The sequence below is a fragment of the Falco rusticolus genome, chromosome 6 (assembly GCF_015220075.1).
Source record: "Falco rusticolus isolate bFalRus1 chromosome 6, bFalRus1.pri, whole genome shotgun sequence".
NCBI classification, from domain to species: Eukaryota; Metazoa; Chordata; class Aves; order Falconiformes; family Falconidae; genus Falco; species Falco rusticolus.
Window position 1 is genome coordinate 31624849 of NC_051192.1, and position 24195 is coordinate 31649043.

The window sequence follows — 24195 nt, forward strand, 5'->3', positions numbered from 1 at the left end:
GTTTTGATTACAAGTTGTTCTTGCTTTGCTGATTTAATTTATATTCATGTGTTGGGGGTTCTGTAATGTAAATCCAACATGGGCCCAATGAAGGACTGCTGGGCAAGCAGAAAGAATGTTTCCAGGAGTGAGAAGGGACCAAATGACCATCCTGGCTTGAATCTGGGACAGAGAGGAAAATAACGATCTGAATGGGTGCTGGAAGGATGCATTACTTTTGCAAAAGGAAGGCACAAAGTTTTGTGAAGGAAAGAGGGTGGACATAAAGAAGAAAAACAGAAAGACAACAAGATTAAATACCCTCAGGCTGCAGGGCAGGAGTGAGGGGAACTGGGAGAATCTGGAAGAACAGGTGGGAAGGATGGTGGGCACTGTGTCACAGTACATTCAAAGTAAAGCGGGGAGCCTTATGAGTCCAGTTAAAAGTCCTTTTTTTTGATGAGAGATTTTCCCCTAGGAATATGAAAAGTATGTCCCTACAGATTTTCTTCTTCTGGTGTGTGCGACTGGAGCACTGGAAATCCATTCCACAGTACAGACACTTAACATTTAATGCTTTGGTTTTCAAGTATTATGGGGTCTTTTATTCCAAATAGCTCTTCCACCTGGCATAGTCAGGCTTCAGCAGGAGAGAACTGTTTCCCTTATCAAAGGGGAGGTAGATGGGAATTTACATCCTTATTAGCGTCAGGAGCTACGGAAGTGAAGTGACCAGTGCAACCCACTGAAATACTCATTGCTACATTATGTGAACTAACCTTTGTATTGTTTAGAGCTGTGAACCTGGAGGGAGCTGCACTACATTAACCATGTTAAACAAAGCACAAAAGAATACAACAGCTGTAGATAAGTTTGTCATGTTTGTTCAATTTTGGCCTCTGGAAAGTTCAGTAGTTGGAAAAAATATACTTTTTAAAGCATGCAAAATTTCTCTCTTCAATGTTTCCCCCCGCCCCTGGATAAAGTCTTGTTAAAAGAAATGTTACAGCACAGCATAAAATAAGTACTTAGTCCTCCAGACAGAATAATTCTCTCTTGGTGCCCATCCAATGCATTAAGAAGAAGAAATGAAACACAGCTACATTAGTTTTAGCAAAATGTACTGATGCTTTCTTACAAATACAAGGACTAGCACTGCCAGCATTTGAAGAACAATTAAGAGCATGGAATTATCTTTTGCTTTTGTCATTGACATACAGCTGTGCCAGAGTGTGCCTGGAAGGAGCAGTTTCTGTTATCAGCTGTTTGCAGTAGTGATAATAGGAAATGAATACAGGATACAGTTAGGTCCAATCTAACTGCTTGGATGCTTTTTTGGGTTGGGAATTCCAGGAGTATAGACGGAAATTACAGCCTCATTGTGTTGTAAAGTTAAACTTCTGATGAGACAGCAAGCAAAATGAGGAGAATTCATCAAAATGGAAAGTAAGTTTGGAAGTTCAAATGCTGTGACAGCAGAAGAGTTTGTGAAATGCTTAGGGCTCTAACAGGCATCTCCTTTTGCCTATTTCTGCCTTTAACAATAAGCTGTTACAAAAATGAAAGTGATTTCCAGCTCAGAACAAAGAAGCTGGATAAATGAGAAAAGTGGAGAAGATGGAACATGTGACTATATAAAGTATGCCCTATTTTTTTTCTACTCTGAAAGATTCAGTGAAGATTATGGGAAATGGTGAGGAAGACTCTCCATCTTGCTTCAAATTTAGCTAATGCTCATTGGATCATACATTTCCTCTTTCTAAAATGCTGTGAGCTGCTGTCATAATGAAAGGTCAGGAACAGGATGTACTAATACCTTTTGTCTGGTTTAGAAGAGAAAAGAGGCTTTGCTTTATTCTTTACGAATATACAAGGATCATAGCTATGCGATATAAATTTCCACGTACTCTGCAAGCCACACCAAATTAACATTCTCATGAGAAGAGCAGGGGAGATTTTGGCACCAGCAGTTTGTCTGAGAGCCTGACTCTGAAATGAAGACCATCTGTATCCTGTCTGATCATCCTCTGATGGTGCTAAGTTTTGAAGGGCTGAGACCTTCCACAGGTGGTCTGGCAGAAGGCCATACTGGAACCATGTTAAAAACAGTCAATTGGTATCACTGGTGGTCCAAAGATTGAAGAGGAGTCTGCAAGAAGTTTCAGAGCAAAGAGCCAACTGGTCTCCCATGTCTGGTAATCTGCATTCTGCCAATAACTGTAGAGGAATGAAGCTGGGTTAATTGGCATTGATAATATACAGCTGTGGGCTGGCATCAGGGGCGGTGGGTTGGCTGACATAGACAAGGTGCAGCTGTGGCTGGTTCTGTGAAGAGGTTGGGCAGCCAAGGAAAAGAGAGCAGCTGAGGAAGAGAGAGGAGGAAGAAGCAGAGAGAAGAGAGAATGAGCACTCTGGATGAGGAGAGGTGAGGAGAAGGCAGCAGAGGGACTGGCATCAAGAGTACGCTGGTATGAGATGGTAAAAGACCTTGTTGCAGCTTGATAGTTTTGCTAGTGCTGCGACAAATAACCTTTATTATTTGTTGAAATTTTTCTAGGTGACTGTGTATAACTATCTTGATACGTAGCAAATTAGCACCTGTTGCACACCTAAGTGCTACCAACTATGAGATTAGATTTTCTCTGACAAACTGTTTTCCTCCACCCTGTCTGCAAGACTCCACTAATACTAGACTTCCAACCCCACACAGAAATAGCCAATTGAGGACATTGCTCTGTCTTCCTTTCCTCACAGTGCTGTCCTACATAATGCTGAGGGGTATCAAAAGTAGAAAAGTCCCTGGAGAGGGACTTTTTACAGGGGCTTGTAGTAGTGATAGGACAAGGGGTAGTGACTTTAAACTAAAAGAGGGTAGATTTAGATTAGATACTAGGAAGAAATTCTTTCCTGTGAGCATGGTGAGGCACTGGCACAGGTTTCCCAGAGAAGCTGTGGATGCCCCATCCCTGGAAGTGTTCCAGGCCAGGCTGGATGGGGCTGTGAGCAACCTGGTCTAGTGGAAGGTGTCCCTGTCCATGGCAGGGGGGTTGGAACTAGAGTCTTTAAGGTCCCTTCCAACACAAACCATTCTGTAATTCTAAGATTCCATGAAATAACCCAGTTCTTAATTTACCAATATAAGATTACGAAGCCTCTGGGCAGACTTGCAACATCAAGCGGTTTCTGCCAAGAGCTTTAGATGGTAAATGGTGTACAGTGTTATCTATTTGCTGTGATATGTAGAGAGCAAAATATATAACTCTTTTGTCTGATTTTGATAATTTATGGCAAGTCTCCAGAGCAAATAGCTGAAAATGTACCACTGAGATTACAACTATTAAAGTGGGAGACTGCACAGCCAGGTATGCTAAATAGACCTCTCCTTGACCTTAAAACCTGTTTTACATTTGGGTATTCTGTTAGAACCGGTAAATGCCATGTGAGACTTGAAGGTAGTGTGAAAATTATTGTGCTTTGCAAGGAGATGGAGGCAAGTGTAGTTCCTGTGTCTCAGTGAGACAATTTGAGCATCAAAAGCGACAGCGTGGAACTCTCCATCTAATGACCGCACACGATAGGCAGCTTTTACTTATATTAATCAGGTAAGCATTCAACTCTAACCTATGGAAGAGTGAACTTCCAAATCAGAGTAACAAAAAAATCCCCTTATCTTACGAAGACGGGGTGAATTTGCCTAGGTATTTCTTGGCAAAGGTGGTCAGCCAGGTATCTAGCATTTTTTATAAACTGAAATGTTATGTACCTGAAACCAAGCAGTGCTCAGAGGAATGCATTATTCTAACTTGACTTCAGAAATGACCCAGAAAAAAAGAATAACAATAATAAAAAGTCATCTCCAATCTGCTTCTTACAACCAAAGGCACATTGATCAGCATGTGCAAGGAGCAGGCAAATCAACCTCAATAGGGAATTGCTTTTGGAAGATGCTCCTGCAAGTTCTTTAACTTTCAAGTTAACCTCTCTTTCTAAAGCACCTGTGAGTGTGGTAATAAATAGGCAATCCAAACAGAGATAACCAGTAAACCCAAATATTTGACTGCATTAAAAAAACTAAGAATGTGTGTGCTATAAATGTTTTAATTCTGGTTTGTTTGGGTTTTTTTTAGATGAAGGAGCAGAGGGTGGAGAAGTGCCACCATCCAAAGCCTTCCTGGAAAGTCAAGAGGCGGAAGGAAAAAGCAATGATTCCTAACACCTGAGGACTGCTGGATTAATGAAACCCATCGACAGACTTTCCAGTTTCCCTGTGTCACCTCTTCTGAAGTGCAGTAGCAACTTTAGCAGCACAGACAAGATTTTGCAACGCACTTGTACCTAGATAACATTAATGTGGAACTACTATTTTTTCTACTGTTGTCCTTCAAAACCAATGTTCTGTACATTCAAATGGGAAGAGAACTAAAGAATATGTCTCTTGTTTTGGGTTTCCTCATGGCTGTAGTATTCATCCTAACTAATCTTCTTTGACAGTTTTAAGTAATACAGCTAGCAGATATTCCACCAACTAATGATTACTTCAGAATAAAAATCCTGTTTCTTCATTTCCCAAAACACCTTCTTTCTCTCTGACACAAAGGTGTATTCGCTTTCCCCACCTTAAGGCAGTATTAAGTTTATATTAGATTACAGACATTATCTGTAATTTATCTCCTGAGATTTTTGTTCTCATTAGGCATACGTAGGTGGGTGTGAGAAATGAAAACAACTTTTTTTTTCTCCTCCTCCTGTCTCCAAAAGCTTTTTTTAAACTACTTAAAAAGTAGTGTTTGTTTTCAAACTCTCTTTTGACTCTGATTATGGAAGATCATCAGTTCTCCCACACTTAGCAGTCTTGCCACTTCTGTCATTTCTGTTTTCAGGCTGAACATTGTAGCTGTTCATGTGTAGCTAAAATAAAGTAGCCGTGTTTGTAAGTGATTAAAATTGTTTAATCTTACTGTAGAAATTAAATAACTATCATCTTTTCTGTCTTCTATTGATTCCTTGATGTTTCCTCTATATGACAAGACTTAAAATCTCATAATACATATTCCTTTTATTTCATTTGGGTTTTGCTTTATTGTTTTCTGACAATGAAGATGTTTCAGTCATTGTGATTTTTACAATGATTTTTAAGCAAAGGTTTTTCTCTGCTGAAAGGAATTGTTTTGTTATGGAGGTCATGCTCCTGAAAATACTTAGCATTCACTCCTTTATTGTAGGAGACCTAAGATTCAGGTACAGACATGCACCTTTACAGCAGCCTAGGGCAGCAGCCGTTTATGTACTGCTTGAAACCTAACCGACACTGACAAGTGAATGCTTTTATTTGCCCACACAATCCCCCTGCTGGGCTGTAGTCATACCATCTCTGATGGGTACATTCCACGTTTGACTGGTATTCCATCCATAAAATATTTGTGTCTTTTATAGCTGGCAGAGAGCTTGTAAGAGGCCTTTCCACACAGCTACCATTTCTACTGTGTGTTTACTCACGCATGTCTTTGGGGTCTTTTGGGGACCGTTCAGTAAAGGATTCAGTTTTATCCAACTGAACTGACACTCAGTTCCCTCCGTTTACATGTTTTCATTTAACAAGTGCAATGTCCCAGAATTACTTTCAGGTTTGGAAAGGTAAAATAACTTACTCCACTGGAGCAATACAGGTGGCTTTAGAAAGTCTGAGACTGAGCTACCTGACACTGCAGGGCCAGAGTTGAAAACCACAGTGGAGAGGGACTTGGAGCTAACTGTAGTTGTGGTACACACTCTTGTTCTGGGTTGCAGTCCTATTCTCATATACCAGCCCTCTTTATAGCATCACAGTACCTAAAATTGTTCAATTTTAAGAAGTTAAAATGATCCCATGGAAATCAAGTAGCTGAGTATTGCCGAAACAGAATTCCTTATATGCATTAAGTGGAGCATATGCTAAAGTACTCTTCTGGGTCATGGCCTATATTGAATTCTTTTATTTCACAGTTGCAGCGCTGGATATATTTAGACTCTTCTCTCACAGAATACAGACGCTGAAATTTGGGTTACAGGAACAGATAGTTCAAGTAGGTATTTTGTTAGCCTAAGATGCTTTGATGTTTTTTACTATTAAAACACCAATTATGAACTAGCTGAATTTAGCGCAAATTACTCATGCTAAACTCTGTATAAAAACCATTCCACAGCTGTATACATACATGGAGTTAGCTGCTCACAGACATACAGTTTAGAACTAGTCAGTGATCAACACTGCAAAATTGGTGCTTACTTTGTACTTTAGCTGTATGAACCTGATTGAGAAAACACTGCATAGAAAGAAGAATTTTAATGGAAAATCAGAAAAACTGCATAAGAAGACTAACAGGCATATTTAAAATGCAAGTCAATTACAAGCAGGATGACCATGTTTGATCTATAAGATGTGGGTCACATACTACACAGTCCTCATTTGCCTGTGCATTATCTAGTTGCAGATTAACCAAGTTACAGATGCAGAAATACTTGTTTGCCACATGCATGTACACTTTGTGTCTAAACAATTATTAGTCTAGGCTGCGTGGGAGAGCTCTTTTGTAGTTAGTTTAGATATAGAAGAGGAATATCTAGGTATGCCCTGGATTTTGTCAAATAAACCTTTCCAGTTCTGAGGCAGCTGTGTATATCTGAGCAGTGTAAACAAATACTGGTTGGTGCAGGAGACTGTGCCATATAATCTTTGGTCCAGAAGGATTTATTAGTTGTGTATTACACTTGACTCAGCCAGACAGGAGCTAGCCCCTTCAGAGCTGCATGGGGGTCTCAACGCCATGCTGTCAAGTACTCTGGGATTTAGGTAGGGTTACTATCTTAAGCATAGCTAAAGCTAGGAAAGGTCTGGTTCATTTTTTTTGTTAGTATCTTGAAGACAGGTAATAGTTCTACTAAACTTTGGCCAAGCCTGTAAAGAGCAAATTAAGTGCTTCTGAATATATTTCTCACGGAGACAGTTTATCCAGCTTCAACCATTATCCAGGCTATACCACCCTCCCATTAGCTCAGCTAATGGGTAATTGATGACAGTGCATTCTCTTAATCCACAGGGTAAAAAAGTTATGGCCCTGAATCAGCAGAGTATTTTAAACCATGCTTAGCTTTAAATGCAGACTAGTCTCACAGAAGTCAATAGAACTACTTAGTGCCTAAAATTAGGTACATACTTAATTACCTCGATAAATTACAGCAGCAAACTTCTATTAAGGCTAATCTGGTATTATAATGCATTAATCCCAATTTCCATTCCACCAAGTGTGGCACAGGTAATAGCATCTTTTTCATCAGCTTACAACACTATCCTGGGCTTTTATAAAGCAAAGAAATTCATTTTAGTGCCAAGCAAAAAGGGTAACTGTTTCCAAATTTTAGAACTTAATGAAGCAATTATTCATTCTTAGCCACTGCATATTAAAAAAAAAAAGACAGAAAATACACTTGTAACTTCATTGTGCATATATAAAACAATTCACATAGTTTGAGCATACAGAGAATTGGCCTCAATCTTTTCCAGATGTCATTAAGAAGGTAATTTTCTTTGGGTCAGCCCTTCATCAGAACCTTCATGTAAGAGGCGGATGAACATGCCGAGGCACATCTTTTGTTCCTATAAAACAGGAAAGTTCAATTTGTTATCTGGAAGGCAATAAAGGACTAAATGGGTTTTGAGATAGGGGACTGATTATTAGAATGTTCTCATTTAGAAACATTAAGCGAAGTAATTAAGCATTTTTTTAAAATGAAGCTTATTTGCTATGATTCCTTATGCAGCTATCTCCCCTGTGTCATACACCATCATTCTGATGTAATACTGCACAGGCTGATCTTGGATGGATGAAATGAGTGGGAAACAGTTTGCAAAGTGGTATATTTTAAAAGAAATTTCAAAATCATTGATAGTACAGTAACATACAAGTTAGATCTAGTTGTCACTGAAGACAAAGATTGGTGTTATACCAACTACAGCGTGAATTATATCTAACTTCATGAGTTACTTATCATACAAGAAAATTTCTCCCAACTCAGAAAGTCCACGAACACAAATGCTTGGAGGCAAGGAGGCTAGTCTGTGGAAACATCATATGTCTGCACTATTCAAGACATCATATTCAGCTATAGAGACCTACAATCTGACCTAGAGTGGCCATTTCTCTGTTGTGTAGCTTTCACACAGTGGCAATCACACAAAATAATATAACTGCACCTGCATTAGTTAAAAATGACAACAGAGCAGTGGCTAGAAGAGGTCTAAACTACATTTTACCATCAGTATGTCAAATGTCCTTTATGTATCACACATACAAAGAGGAATACTTCAAGATTTAGCAAATTACTTAGGGCTAGTTCATATTCATCTCTTTTGTCTGCTGGTGCTCTGTGTGTGATAAAGCCTGTGAAAAAGAATTGAACAGAGATTTCTGCATGGATTTCTCCACCTGGTTGGCACAGGCTATATTTCCTGTGCTCAGTGGGCAGAAGCCCCAGACCCACCGTGGTGCATGTGGCTTCCCCAAGGTCCACACAGAACGGGCCAGTGGTGTCCCAGGGCACTTCCTCTGACACGGTTTGGTCAGAAATAACAAGGGCTTAAACTGCCCTGCCATCTAGTGGGATTCTCAACCTGCCAGGTGATTTGTGCAAAGAAACGGACAGAGACAGTTTAAGAGACCTCAAAACTAGCTGCTTGACAGCAAAAGTACAAAGAGGATGTGAGCTGGCCTCCTGAGAGACTGTCTCCAGCCAACCTGAGACGTTCACTTCAAGGGCTTCGCTAAAGGTCCAGTACCTTGGTGTCTCTGTATTCAGAAACTTGGGTGATCACAAACAGGAGACATCTCCTGTTGCTGAGAACGCTGTTCCAATGGCTTAGGTTAAGCTTGGGAAAATAATGCCAGCTGAAGCTTCCCCACTCCAGTGGGCTGCCCTTTGGAGATGCGCAGCACTCCTTCCTGGTGCCCCTTGCAGCTTACTCCTTGCTCAGCCACCAAGAGCTCATCATCTCCAGTCTGGAGGCCCAGACCTCTCAGTGGAAACACACTGCATGAGCAAAGGAAAGATGCTGGACTTGGGCACCAAGGGTGAACTAGCCAAAAGTATTTTCAACCTGTAGACTCTGTCATAAAACAGGTGTCTAAGTCAGGTTTGCTAGCCTACCCAGATTTAAACGCTCGCTCTGCGATTTGGGCTGGGGTACCAATACTGCCATAGATGACTGCTTTTGACCTTATTTAGGGACAACTCAGTTTTATCTTCCCCACCTGAAGCTGTTCTACTTCAGAGAGTAATTAGCAATAAATACCAAAAGCTGGTATTTTATTTCATTATTTTGGTTGACTTTCTCTGCTCAGCCCAGTGGAACCAACTCATATCCCCAAGACAGCTGGAGCAACAGTAGGCCTGAAAGCCACCACTCTGCCCTGTCCTGTGCCATGTCCTAACACCTGACCTCCTGATTTTAATGCAAGACTTGCATTTGATAGAAAAATGGAAGTTTTTTTGGCTGTTCATACAAAGCCTGGGTGCCGTGGGCTTTTCTGAATTAAACATATATTCAGCAATTGCCTCCAGTGTAAAAGGCCCTGATGTGAGGATTTAAGCAGTCCTCACCAGTGCTGCATTCCTGGGACTCTGCTGTGCAGTGGCTGATGCTGTAAATCCAGTGCTCATCATAAAACGTGCAGAAAAGCTAATCTGTGAGAGACTGGTTTAACCTTCCTATAAATTTTATTTTTTTCCAGAGCCTTTAGGCATGACTGGAAATGATATATCAGCAACGTAAACAAAAAGAAGGAGCACGTAAACTGCTGTTAACTCCGAGCAGCATTCCAGAAGTAGTTTTCTCATAACGCACCCGGCTTCCTGAGGGGACAGGCGCCCCTTTGGCCCGGGGGCGCCGCCACCGCCAGGCCCCAGTGCCGGCACTTCCCGCCCGGCGGGCACAAGATGGCGCCCGAGCCCGCGCCAGGCACAGGGCCGAGCCTTCGCCCTCCTCACAGCCTCGCCCCTTTCCGCCTCCCGGCACGCAGCGCCTCGGAAACGGCAGCGCCTGGGCCTGCCTCGGCAGGGATCGTAACGCGAAGAAGAGGGGGAGCTGTGGCAGCGCCGCGGCCACGGGGCGCCCGCGGGACGAAGGACGGGGCTCCCCGGGGCGCCTGGAGCTGCCCGGCGAGACAGGGCGCCCGAGACCCCGCTCACCAAAAGCGTGCGGGGAGCGGGTGTGAGCCGGGCCGCCCTTCGCCCCCGCACCCCTCCGGCAGCCCCTGCTGCGCTGCCGCGCGGGCGGGTGCGCGCCCCTCAGAGGAGCCTGCCACACGGCCCGCGCCGGTGTCCCTCTGGTCAGCTAAATACGCAGTTTATTCACAGGAACGTTAATTGCTGCTCTCCAGCACAGCTGTCGCTCCTGCAGGTCCCCCCGGCCCCCAGCAGCCCCTCCACGGCCCCCAGCAGCCCCTCCACGGCAGCAGCCCCCCGCACACAGCCGCGCAGCGCCCAGCCAGCCGGCCCGTCCCCGGCAGCCACCCAGGCCACCTCCGGCTTCCAGGCCAGCAGGGGCTGGGCAATACTACCCTGCGCACCATGGAAGAAAAGCGCTCTTGAAGTGAAAAACGGGAAAACTGCCATACACACATTCACGGGAAAGCTACGCGGTGTGAACCTGCTTGGTCTTACCACCGGTTATGTACTCATCTTCTGCTTCAACTGTTCAACAAACCCATCCCATTCCTTCCATCCCTCTGAATTTCTCGTCTAACCATTCAAAGCTCACATCCATCTACTCCCTTTCTCTAGTGCTAACACCTTGCTTCACTCGCTTGTGTCTCCTTATGTCCAAGATCAACTGTTAGTGCTTTAAACACACAATATAAGAAACTAGTCTCTTTAATTGCCTCTGTAGTTCTGTAAAATGAGATGATAGAAGGACAGTTCATTGCTATTCCTCCCAGCAAATACCAGGTAGAGATCTTACCTATCCGACAGACTCATTAAAGACCCTTGAGCCTGTCCCTGAATAGTCGTTGTCTTGAGCACTGTGAGATGGAAAGCTTCTCTAGAAAAAAAAATAGCATGGTTTTATGCAAATAGAGGTGGTGTTGCAATATAAGAAAATGCTGAAATAAGTTTCTTTCAGGCAAGTTTCAGAGAGCCTTTGAACTCTTTGCTTTTTTTTTTTTTTTTTTTCCCAGCATGCCTTTGAACTCTTTGCTTTTTTTGCTTTTTTTTTTTTTTTTTTTTCTTCAGCATGGGCTATTATGAGTAGAAACTTCTAGGAAAATTTATAACGGATAAAATGAAATGCTGACATGTAAGGAGTGTATTTAAGGGTGGGGGAGAAAAAGGACAATGAGTCAGAGTTAAGGGTGTGAAAGTCGTGCCATGTTTCCTGTTCATAGCTCTCCTTTTAGCAGAACAGCTGGGCCAGCTGTGGATGTGAGCCTGCCTGCTCCTGTACCCTCCACTGGCTCTGGACTCCGGGTGTCCTGAGCTCTGGCTGCAGCGCTGATCAGCTGCTCAAGAAAGTTTCAAAGGTCTGGAGGAAGATGTGATTAGAAGCCTTGTTTAACTACTACAAGATTAGTTAAGGATTTTGTGAAACATAGAGGGTCTGGGTTATGTTCATCACTGCCACACTGAGGGGAAAATCTTTTGAAACATGTACACATGGATGTATAGCATTAAAGGAATAGTGGATGTACTTATACTTCCCCACTGGCACTTGCTGCAGTACAGTTCGGAAAGTGAGTCCCATGATTATCCAGGCAGGGACTACATGCCTGTTTTCCCTTCTGTGCATATCTGCATCTTCTCCCATAGTAGACTCTAGATTTGGCAAAGTACAAACCCACACTCAGCAAGTGGGATATATTTTTAAGTTTCCTGGTTTAGACTTGCCCGTTGTGACCATCTCATGTGATTTCTTGCTTAATCCAGAATCCAGAACTTCTTTGAATTACTTCCTGCATTATGTCTAATAGCGTGGTTGTTAGCAGTTTACAGCTTGTAGGGATGGAAAGTCTAGTTAAGGCAGTTTGAAAGTTGGTCAAGGGATTAAGTGTCCTCACAGGTAATATGCACTTAATTTTTAACATAAATTTCTCTAGACTTAACTTGCAGTGACTGGAGTTTTGTATGCCAGACTGAAGAGAACACTCTTACTTCTTTTTCTGTAGGATTGTCTCCAAGCAGACCAATGCTTCCACCAAGTTTGTCTTGGCACTAGTCCCTATTTAAAGCTAGTAATGAGCTAATTGAACACAGCAATGCTTCAAGTTGTCCTAGAATTTTGTGTTCCAGGAAGTTTACATGTTTCAACTCATGAAAACTCAGAAATGACTCAATGCTTGGTCACAAACAAATATTTAAAGCAGGGATATAGTTGCACTCTTGAATTAATCCAGTTAGGTGCATAATTCTATCTAGGTCACCCAGGAGAGATTTCATTTCGAAAGCACCTCTGCCTGATCTCTGCCAGGCATTTTTTCATCAGCAACAGGCCCATCAATTGATAACCTAATTACATTATTTGTTAAGAGTGTGGAATTCAGACATTTCTTGGGGGTGCATTAACACTTCCTGTAACCCACTGCTAGTTTAGAACTTCGAAGGGGAGATGGCTTGCTTCAGGTGAGAGATTCTGATTTAGAGGAGACAAACCCAGAGGAGCATGGCTCCAGCAGGCTGTGATGCTGTCCTGTCAGTCCATCGCTGAGCAGAACAGAGAAGAGCCCTGGGAATATCCAAATGCAGGTAGTTAATGAGCTGAGTTGTTACTTTGTATCTGTTTTCCAAATTCAGTAGTTATTTTATTAAATTTGTAATTCAGTCAAATGAAACTGATTTTACTTTTTGTCTAAAACTCAGCTGGTATTAAGAGTGATTTCAGGATATCGCAGCAAATGGAGTGCTTCAGTATGGATAATGAGAATGAAGGTACATTGAGCTATTCCAGAAGTTTCTTAAATCCAGGCCTGCAGACTGCAAAGTTGTCTTTTGCTATGCTGATTACACTGAATTCCAGATGGTGGCACTTAAGTGTTAGACAGCCTCCATGGTGTATACTAGGGCTACAGAAGGAGAATATGACATTGAGAGATCACCTATACCTTTAATACTGTCAAATTTTATTGATGATAAAAATCTTTCCCTACCTTCGCTATAATACTGAATCCTTGGACCTCAATACGGAGTGTGCTTCTGCTCCACTAATATTATCATTGGGCTGCTCTGAACACCAAATCTGCACAAGTCTTCCAGAATCAGTTGCAGTAAGACAAATGCAAGTCACCTAATCTCCTTAAACCTCTGCTATTTTTCCATTTATGCACATAAGGATTATTTTAATTTAGTGTGTTCAGCTTATTCATATGCCTTCTAAATTTCTCTGAGTCATTATTACCCCTGAAATAGTCAGTTACTTATTTGTAAGACTGTATTTCTTTCTTCCTCAGTGTATGACCTTACATTTGGCCATGCTGAAACTGAAAGTCTGGAAAGCTGATTTCTTGTATTGATTTTACAATAGTCAGACAGCTATGGTAATTGACACATGGTATCAGACATTTCTGTTACATTTTAGATGCTTTTAAATATTTTTCTGCTCTTAAACAGAAAAGAAAGCAAAGACAAATATTAAAATAACAAAGGCCTGATGTTACAAAGTTAAAATAACTGCATCTTCAGTAAATAGGACTGGGAGCCAGGAGGGTGGCTGGCTTTGGCACAGGCTAATTCTTAGGGGACAGCCTCTGACTGGAGACCTCTAAATGGTAATATTAGACAACAGGTAACAACCCCCCAAATGCCTTTAAGAAGCAGAAGACAAACCTGGACATATTTAGTAGTATTTGCTTCCTTCTTCAAACCATTGTAGACCAGCTGTCCTCTCAGCTTAAACCAATTTGAATAAATGTCTAATAGTTCATAATAAGGTATTAGCAGGCGCTTACTTTCCAGGACTCTTGTAATCTCATGTCACACCAATTTGTATCTTAAGAGAGAGTCTGCAAGAATGAAATGCATGACCACTTTGTTTTCACCAGTTAGCAAGAGACACCATAGGTAGACCTTAACATGACAGGTGTTTTAATGTTAGCCTGTCCTGGCATTATTTTGGTTGAGCTTTTTCCGTGGCAGGAAGCCTGCTGAACATGCTCCTAACCATTGCCTAAGGTATGCCATATTCTTAGAAGAGGTATGATATAAACACGTCTTCCCTGCTCCTGCCTGCATTACCTTGCACCTTGCCTATCACCTGACCTGCAGTTCCAGCAAAGCCCTTCCCGTGGTATTTACACAGCACAAGGCTGGATTCATACAGCTGCTTTGTACCTGGGGCCATTCTGTGACCACTTGCTTGTGCAGCTGTATAATAAGATGTCTTATCCATAAAGCATTTATCTCTTGTTTAAACTGGGATTTCTAAAGACTTGGCCATCAACAGAGTAAACCTAGTGATTTTCTGTGACTCACCGACAGCACTGAGAGGGTTTATTTTTATTAGGGGGATCAGCAAATCTCTTAGACAGCTAGAGGACATGTGATAATTTTAGTTAAGGACATTCTACTGCCCTGTTTGACATCAGTTTTTTCTGCAGCGCCAAAAATCAAATCACACACAGCCCTGAAGCAACATCATCCCATCTGACACAACAGCTACTAAAATCTGGTCTGTATTACACTGAGATCAAAGCTGCCCAGAGTTTCACAGCAGGGCTTCAAACAAGGTTAAAATGTGCTGAGAATACCCTAGTCTGCTGTCCATAAATGAAGAAAATATCTTCTACTTTCAGCTACACATTATTTTCAATTTCTTTAATTCAAAAGTAGACCCCTATATGTTTCAGAATGCTAAGAGATTACCAAAATTCCTAAGTGAGTTAGAACCTTGAATCATGTGGGCTTTCATTGGGATTCAATACCTCAAATGCCTTTGAGTGCCTACATCTGCTTCCATACCAGGGCAGTCAGGCCCTGGTGTCACTGTTACCCTTTGCTGCACACATGGGTACAAGATGCTCTGCAGTTCGATTGCCCTGAACGCAGAAATGTTTGAGTAATACAGTCACCACTAAATTATCTGAAATGTTTGAATAATAGTCACCACTAAATTATCTGAAGGTCTTGTAGCATAGTACCCCCCCCAACTACTGATCAAACACTACAGAGTAATATGTTAATCTTGGCTGTTGTACTGCAAGGATGGTGAAAGGATAGGTTTAACAGAATTGGTGTAAGCAAGAGTGCCTCTCCTGTGCTAGATCCATAGAGGAACACAGCAGAAGGATAGATAAACCTGACTTCAAACATTAGCTACACCAATTTCACTACATTTCTGTAACCAGAGTACTAAGCCCTACGTGACTGGCTGCAGTGATTAGATGCTCAAGCAGTTCCTGGCATTGATTATGAAGAATCCACACATGAGAGAACCTCTTGGTCAGACTTTTCTACCACAGGAGCCTGGTGGCCATCCAGTGGTGGTTTGTTTGACTTTATTTTTTTTTTTCTGAACAAGTGATATTTTTTTGCAAGGACTGAACGAAGGCTCAGTGAGGCTGAGAGCCTCATTCTCTGAATGCCTGAGAGCATGTGAAGCAGCGATAGAACAGGGGGAGAAGGTAGCCAAGGGTAGTTTTTGTGTCCTGTATTCAAAGGCTGAAGGTTAGAGCGGTCTCACATTCACCCTGGATGGCCTTTGGAAGCAAGCATTACTCATTGCACAGGGATGTCTTGCCACAGCATTTTCAGCATTCAAGCAGGCCTTGCATGGAGAATGCAAATGTGCCTCTACGCTTACACTGTTCAGGTGGTGTAAAGAGTTTAGTGTAAAAGAGAATGAGTCCCTGGGTGTTCAGAGAGGAATCTCCAGAGATATCTTTTGTCACACAGACTTTTTACAGGGGACTGCACGGTCTGTTAAAACCTTCAAACCCTACTGATAGCCTAAAAGAAACTCCAAGCTGGTCTCTTGTGCAGAAACCTAAAATCCACACCAGGTCAGTGTATTCCACACTGCTATCTAGGTTCCAGCTGCAGCAAAGCATTTATATAGATCAGGATGACTTGCACTTGCTGTTGACATTAACACAACTCTCACATAAGGATCCACAAACAAATACAGGGCATAAGATGCCATGGAAAATATTTTTGGCTTTGGCTTGTCACCCCACAAAGTGTCAATAATGTAGCATTTCCTACTGTTGACTTCTCCTGCTCCCAGATCATCACTAACAGACAGGTGGGATCTCACTATCATAAAACTGGGTGTGATGACTTTGGCAACATGCCTAAGAAGCAGAAGGAATGTGCACATTTTAACAGGCTCTGTTTTACATCTGAAGCATGGTGCAAAGTGTTAAAGAATATATTTTTCTTAAGACGAGGTACTTGTCTTAGCTAAGTATGTTGAGAAATCCTGGTAAAGCTGAGCCATCATGCTTAAATGATGAAGGGTCCTGAAAAGGCTGCCTCCCAAGGGCCAGGCTGCAGTGTCATCTGGAAGAAGGTGCAAGGGAGAAGTGTCCTTGAGGAATCCAGCTACCAGCAGTGGTGCCAAATCACTTTCAGAAGTTTTATATCAACAAAGTCCATGAGGCTGGTTCTACACAACAAGCCCTGGTAAGCATAGAGAGCAAGGAGCTGTCCTGCTGCTCTGTGCACGCATCAGCACCAGAAGGATCAGCAGAAGCTCCAGGGCTTCTGCAAATAATCTATGTGAGCAGACAACAGTCTGGTCAGTACTGGGAGAGGAGACACTGTTCAGTTCATAAGGGTATCGGTAAAATCATTTAGGGTTTAATATGACACATCTCAGATGAAGTAGGCAAGTGGCAAGGTCAGTTTGCATATACTTGCATGTCCACTGCCTGGGTGCCAGTGATGAAGCTCTGTGAGACCACGGCTGCAGAGTTTGGCTATGGGTGGCAAACACTACTAAATACTTGATAATGTTACTGTATGGAGGAAACACAATTCCCAAATAGAACTGGAGTCATGGATGATAACTATGCACAATGTCAACCCCGTCTGCCCCGTGCCATGGCAGTGCCAATCACAAAGCATATTCCTCATTCGTTGAAGAGGGTTTGACTGGCTACAGACATTAGGTTAATGGATATCTGTATGAGACACACTGGTAAGGCTGGTACTCTCTGCAAACTGGAGACACAGCATTATTCAACTTTGAAAAAAAAAAATGGACTTGATTCAGCCTCATGAACAGCAATTGGCAGTCTGTTATTTCAAGCGATACTTTTACTCTCCCTGGCTTTCCGAGAACCAGCTGAAAAGTCTCGTAAGTCAGACGTAAGCTGAGCAGTTGCAGCAGGGCACTTTGTGTCCCTCTCTGTACTTCAAAGCAAGTGGATGGAAGGTTAAAAAGAAATAGATACGCTAGTTATCCCCTTAGGTTATCAAGACTAATAAAAATTGTGTGGTAAAAGGAATTAGGATGATATTCTTGGGGTTAATTCAGAGAGGGACTAATTATTTCTGAGGACAAGTGAAAAAGTGGCAAATTAAAATCCCATCAGAAGCATCACTTGCCCTACACCCAAAGAATGTGCCATACCACAAGGGACTGAAAGAAATGCAAATGTCAGTCAAAAACTAATTTTTAAATATTCATAATTATTTATATTTCATATGGCTGGACCAGGAAGAAAATTGTTGAGGTTTTGCTCCTAAAACACAGGAAGTCTCTTTTACTTAGTCCCTCCCTGACTTTTGTTACGAGAGCTGAAGAGCTACAGTCACAACTGTGTCACAACAATCCACCCAAGCTGCAGCTCCGGAAAAGCCGAGGCGGTGGTGTCCCAGAGACAGGCAGCTTTCTGCAAAACACTCAATAAGCAAGGTGCCTACCTAGCGCCTTCACTGAATTTCAAAGAACAACTAGCAGAAGGAAAACATTACCCCTCTAGCAGGGAAAAAAATAAAAAATCATACTAGATGAAACCAGTTTTAAGCTCTTTTCCTTCTTTCTTCATTCTTAGTTCCCAGACGCTGCCAGTTGCAGAGGCAAGACGCTGTTTCCCGCCAGCCGCAGCAAACGGCAGTTTTGCACAGCATCTGTGCGGATGGTGGGGGAAAGGCACCTGCACTTGGCCAGCACCAAACCGCGCTGGGAAATCCGCACGGGAAAGCTTTTGCAGGTTCTGCCGTAGCGTTGCGGTCCTTTACTTCTATTCAGTAAAGTATTTATTTCACGTTTGGTGCCCGCTTCATTTTTTGCCCGTGTTACGCTAACAGGGGACAACCCAACAGGGCGGGCGGGCGGTGGGTGCCCCGGGGCGGCTGGGGTGAGGAGGGGTGCCGCAGGCGCGGCCAGCCCCCTCCCTTCCCCCTCAGCCCCCGCTGCGCGCCCCGGCCTGGGGGGCGGCTCCGGCCGGGGGCCCCCGCGCCCCTTCCCCGGCGCCGGCGGGGAGCGCCCTCCCCCGGCGGGGCCGCCGTGCCCCCCCGGCGCTGCGGGCCCGGCCGGTGGGGGCGGACCGCGGCTGGCCCCCGCCCCCCGGCCCCCCGCCGGCCGCCGGCTTTAAATGCGGGGCGGCGCGGCGGCAGCGGAGCTCTCATTCTCGCACTCGCCGGCGGCCGCCATGGTCGAGGCTTTCTGCGCCACGTGGAAGCTGGTGGACAGCCACAACTTCGACGAGTACATGAAGGCGCTGGGTAGGTACGGCCGGGCGGCAGCGGCACGTTTAGGAGATCCGCAACTTTGCACCATCCTAAAAAAAGAAAATAATACACAATTTAAAAGCCCCCCCACAGCCGGAGGTGTAGGTGAGGCGTTCGCAAGGGCAGGTTTGGGCGGCTGTGCCCCGATCGGTACGGTCCATGGGGCGCACCCAGCCCGGGGGGCGGGCTGTGGTTGCGTGCGAGCCGGCCTGCTGGAGAGGGGCTCCGGGGGATGCCCCCCGGTTAGGGAGCGCGTGTGCAAGAAGGGCAGGTGCTGCCTGCAGGTAAACTGCAACCAACCAAACGCAAAGCGAATCGCTGTGCTGGGACGGTAAGGAGCTGACACCCGGAGAAGCAGGCGCTGCCGGGGCTCGCCGTGCTGCGGGGCTGGGCGACCCGGGAAGGCGCAGAGCTGCAGCGGGGGTGGGGGGTTACCTATGGATACTGCAGGTATGAGGGCACCAGCGGGGCAGAGAGCAGCATTTCACTGGGGTAGCTTGAAACAGTAGAGCGGGGGAAAAGATAACTTTTGTAACTCGGCGCGTGGCAAAAAAGATGTAAAAACCCGAATGTCTGATGGATTTCTCGTTTCCCTTGATGGTGTAGGAGTGGGGTTTGCAACGCGGCAGGTGGGGAATGTGACTAAACCCACTGTGATTATCAGCAGCGAGGGGGACAAAGTAGTGATCAGGACTCAGAGCACTTTCAAAAACACAGAAATCAGCTTTAAGCTTGGAGAGGAATTTGATGAAACTACCCCCGATGACAGAAACTGCAAAGTAAGTGAGCTCTGGGGCTGCAGTACTTTCTTTCCTCTTTCTTCCTCCCCATCCTTGCGGCTGTTATCTGCGGTAGCGTTAAAGAGAAAAAATGAACTTGCCCTACTGTTAATTGTAGCACTGTGAAGGACTGGGGGAAAAAAATAGACAAGACTGCATCTTACTTGCCTGTCTGGTCTGAAATCATGTGTTACGTTGCAGCCCCGGTCTGTCCTCCAGTGTTGGAAGAATTGTTAGCTGCCCACTTTTCTTTCCAAACATCATTTGGCTTAACTTTTTCCAGTCGAAATGGGGAAGTGCCTTTTTCCCTGCATCTCACGGGCTTAGCACAAACGTTATCCTAAAGCACATCTGAAACAGTGGTTCTTGAGAGATCGGAACTCAAAGGAAACAACTATTTTTTCGTCCTTTGACACCAACCAGAATTGTATGGAGCTCATGCTTAAAACGAGGATGATTCATGGGCTTGGCTTTAAAATGGCTGGGACTACTTTATCATTCTAGATCCACATCCATCTATTGAAGAGAATTCAACAGAATACTGCATGCTGCATGTGTGAGCAGAATCCCAAATACCCCAAATGAATGAATGTCTTTGTGTTTCTTGGTATCTTCACAGTCAGTTGTGACCCTGGATGGAGACAAGCTAGTGCATGTACAGAAGTGGGACGGCAAAGAGACAAACTTTGTGAGAGAAATAAAGGATGGCAAAATGGTAATGGTAAGTATAAAGCTCACTAATGCTCCTTGCTTACATTTATCTCAAGCTTTATGAACAGATACTGTTACTTATACAGAAGCCCTTAAACTAATTGGCGGGGAAAGCTGCCAGAGATTTCTTGAATATTTGTTTTGTTTTGCATCTTTCTTTAGTGACGCCTAAAAAATTGCTAGTGGTTTTAGGCTGGCCAGCCTGTGGATTTCCAAAGTGTATATGTTCTTTCTAGAGTTTGTGTAAAAGCCCAAGGAAAAAAAATAAATCCTGGTGAGCTGGAAAAGATGAAGTTCTTTATTGTATAGGCAATGAGTCTGTTGCCAGTGCTAACTTAGATTTCTTTAAAAACTTGTTTTATGTATATCCATGCATAAATAATACATAAATTACACAGAGCAAGTATTTCCCTAGGAAAATAAAATTACAATATTGTAGGAGGCAATAGCATTTTGATATTTAATAATAAAATGTGTATTCATCCTATCCTGTTAAACACTATGATAAACAGCAATTATATGAAGAAGAGTCTTGTTTTAAATTCATACTCTTTTCCTGACTCTTCGGGAACAGGAGTCTGGTGTGAATAAATGGTCTAAATATCTTATGTTGAAGGTGGCACTTCTCATGCTTCTTTGTGGCACAGATATGTAACTTTCAAAAATAAAACCTCTTCAGGTATACTAATCTATGTGACTTGATTGTCAGAGAAAACTAGTTAGCTTGTTCTCTAAATACTTCAGAGAGTATCTGTATGGATGGAGACTTCCAAATAATTAAAACCTTCAAGCATACAGCCAGTGCCACACAACGTGACGAGTGATTGAAGGGAAAATACATGCTTTGTTTTTATAAACAGCTACATGGACATATAGAAAAACCTTTTCCTCTGGAATTTGAACACTCTTGAGATGCCCTGTTCCGCTTCAGGAAATACCTCCAAAACACACACTGTAGTTAAGTGTTCTGCACAACTGTAGCGACTAAAATATTTGGTAGTTCTAGCTACATAAGTGCACAGCATGCACTTACTGTAATAGAAGGTTCTCCTTAAGTGTATGGCTATGCATTATAGAATATGGTATAGAGGAGCTGGAGTTTTCGATTGCATGTTTTAAGAAATTAGATTAATGAAAATTAGAAAAATTAAACAGTCATTTCTAGCCTTGTTTTGGTAGCCTTGTAAATGTGCACTATGTGCTTCTTGGGTCTGAATGCAGCAAGGAGAAAGTTAGGTTTATTATGGGAACCATAACTAAGGTTTAAAATTTAAATTCTTTTAAAATCTCAATAATTTAGACAAATTTGTTTTTCTATAAATGACATGATGTAAAACAACCTTGCTTTAGCGTAGGCTTCTTAGTATGTGTTAAGTCATTACAGAAAATGGTCCAGAATCTAACGTGTCTTGTCTTTTCCTTGGACTTGCAGACTCTCACCTTTGGTGATGTGGTTGCTGTTCGCCACTATGAGAAAGCATAGAGCTTACCTGACCTCTGTCCAGGTGCTACTTCTGCTGGATGGATTAATGTACCTGTCCATAATTGAACGTAGCTAAAATGCACATTTATGGGGTGAAAGGTTAAAAAAGAGGGGTTTTTTTTGGGGTGTGTTTTTTTAAAAAAAACTTTATGCCATCAAATCGGCAAGCTTGTGCTGTATAGTGAAACAGGTTAAACTTGGCATTAAATTTCTGAAACACTTGCCTTTTTTTTTTACGGTAAATGGAACATTTGAATTGTTTTGGAATGCAGATTAAATGGAAATTAAATGATTTTTTAAACCTGTGCTCTTTTTGCATTTATCAGCTAACATTCCAGTGTTCTGGAGGGAGTTGTTGAAAGTTCATTTTTCTGAGTTAAACAACCGTAAAGCATGTGTTACACAATGCTGCAGCAGCCTCTCTGTGCTGTAGAGTACACAGAGAAACAAAAAATTGCTTTCAGTCTACTTCAGTGGCTGCTTTTTGCTGGAGAAATCTAAAGCCCCTGCCTTCATATCTGTAGGCAGAGAAGAGAGAGGCTCAAGCTAGTTTTGGCACCTCTCTTCACTGGGAATTTGTTACCCAGTGCATGCTAAGGTCAATAGCTAGCCTTTGATGTGTGAGTGGGGGAAATCCTGTAGTTCTGCTTTTAATAGTTATGAGATTGATTTGCTTAAATCATTTGTATATAAGCAAAAAAATCCACCAAAACAAATGAAGCAAAGATTAAAGTGTTTCACAAGATGGGAGGAAGGGCCAACATGATAAAGGGCAGGACTAGAGGAACCTGAAGTAAAAAGCTTATCTTTCATCAGTCTTTACTGTGGTGGAGGGAGGGGGTCACTAATGACACAAACAGTGCAAGACAAATCTGAGGCTCCCCTCCCCAAGCTGTAGTTTTATAGCTAATATATACAGGAGATAACAATTTTCACTGAGCCATTTAAAATAAAATGCTGCTTAAAAGACATAAATTAAAACCTTTAAGAGTATTTTCCTAAAAGACCAGGGTGGGGAAAACTGCTTTACGTGTCAGATTTTAGGAAAATTGAAACAGCTTGTGGGCAGCATGAAGGCTGTTTGGAGATTCCAAGTTTTCTGACACACTGACTCAGTGGACCGCATGGAGATGTAGCTGCCTACAACCTTTCAAACAAAAGCAGAGCTGAGGTGTGGCTTTAGCTGGTCAGTACTGGGCTGGGGGTGGGTGGGGGTAGCTGCAGAGGGAGGTATGGGAAGGGTGTCCTGCCCAGCTTCTGGGCATAATGCTGTACTGTGCCATCCTTCAGATCTGGTACGTGGTGTCATGGTGTACTGGTTAAACCATGACACATGGGAAGTGGCTTCTTGCATCTCTGGATAGCTAGGATAACATGGGTAGCTCATCTCTCAGAAATTCACTCTTAACTATGGTACCTAACAAACACAAATACAAGACTTAATATTACTAATTTTATGTTTTCACAAAGAGCTGCCTGAAAGGAACATCCAAGTCTGTTTTCTCTTGTGGGGAACACTATACATCCAGAACCATTATCAATATATTTGGTGGATATTGATAGCTTTTAAAATCTGGAGCTTTTTAGCAGAGAAGTGAAACATAGAACTTGTTCCAGTGGTGTGGGGAGCTGCAGTCTCTTACGTTTTGGGCTACTTCAGCTGCTATAGAGCAAGTTATGTTTAAACAGCATCTTCTGGCCTTTGGTTTTATTAGCTTATTTAATCCTCAGCCTCAGTACCTAATATGGCTTTTATCTGCCTCCCCTCCATTGCTGCCTGTTCACCCACAGGTGCATTCACCACATGACTGTCCTCCCCAGCCACCCCTTCTCAGGAAGGTGGGAGCAGCTGCTTTTCCTTCATCGTTGGGGAAAACAGACTTGGGTCCTCAGTACTGGCATTCATCCTCACAAGTCATTTGTGGGGTCATGACTTAAATAAGGTTTTTATTAAACACGAGGAAAGGAATGCAGAGAGAGATTGTTAAGACTTGTACAAATAAATGCTGAACAGCCAGTACTTTACATTGCAGCCACTTTTAAACAAAGGCTACTTTTCCCTGCATATCTGTTCTGTAAGTCACATGAAACCATCATGACGCTTACTGGAGAAATCTTTTGCAGTTCTAAAGATAAAACAATATGAATGTCAAAGAAGGGAATGTGGAGAAACTGCCTGTGAAGGGCCTGTGGCAGTGCTCGGAGGAGTGGAAAAGTGAGGCAAGTACCCACACAAGCAACTTCCAGTTGCTGATAAAGTGGCTTTGCAAAGCAGATCTGAACAGCACAGCACAGGGAGCAGTGAGGTGTTTGGGGCAGTTACGGGACCCATGAAGTTACGAAACAAAGACTTCTTCCTCACCAGAAACTGACTTTGCAATAAACAGCAGCTCCACTACCATAAAGCCTTAGCGATGGAGCAATGTATTTACAATAGGCCTCAGCATTTTCCTTAAGCTGTATGAAAGGTGCACTTGACGGCATACTTCATCAGCTTTTTGAATTTTAAAGCATGTTAGGTAACTAGGATCCATTTTCACGTGTACA

The 24195-nt window shown here is 43.0% G+C and overlaps 2 protein-coding genes and 1 long non-coding RNA gene across 11 annotated transcripts in view; 2 read left to right on the forward strand and 1 right to left on the reverse strand.

The window, feature by feature from the left end:
• PKIB (cAMP-dependent protein kinase inhibitor beta) overlaps positions 1-4968 on the forward strand; it is a 56025-nt gene extending 51057 nt beyond the window's left edge. For all 9 annotated transcript variants that reach the window (XM_037392029.1, XM_037392027.1, XM_037392024.1 and 6 more), the window contains one exon: positions 4107-4968. In XM_037392029.1, coding sequence (XP_037247926.1) covers positions 4107-4192 — 86 coding nt within the window. In that variant the 3' untranslated portion in view covers positions 4193-4968. The remainder of the gene's footprint in view (positions 1-4106) is intronic.
• LOC119150002 lies at positions 4739-11038 on the reverse strand. Its single transcript, XR_005104913.1, has 2 exons — positions 10973-11038; positions 4739-7612 (listed from the first exon to the last, which is right to left on the reverse strand). It is a non-coding gene; the product is annotated as an uncharacterized LOC119150002 (long non-coding RNA).
• Positions 11039-18502: 7464 nt separating this feature from the next.
• On the forward strand, positions 18503-21954 carry FABP7 (fatty acid binding protein 7). The gene is made up of 4 exons (XM_037391618.1): positions 18503-18669; positions 19282-19454; positions 20074-20175; positions 21598-21954. Exons 1-4 carry the CDS (start codon positions 18540-18542, stop codon positions 21646-21648), a joined length of 456 nt encoding a protein of 151 aa, XP_037247515.1. The 5' UTR covers positions 18503-18539; the 3' UTR covers positions 21649-21954.
• Positions 21955-24195: the final 2241 nt, after the last annotated feature.

Bases quoted from the DNA above. Each gene is read 5' to 3' on its own strand.
- FABP7 (XM_037391618.1), top strand. From the start codon at position 18,540: ATGCGGGGCGGCGCGGCGGCAGCGGAGCTCTCATTCTCGCACTCGCCG. The intron at 19,455-20,073 runs GTAAGTGAGCTC...GTATCTTCACAG, and splicing joins CCGATGACAGAAACTGCAAA to TCAGTTGTGACCCTGGATGG. The intron at 20,176-21,597 runs GTAAGTATAAAG...TTGGACTTGCAG, and splicing joins AGGATGGCAAAATGGTAATG to ACTCTCACCTTTGGTGATGT.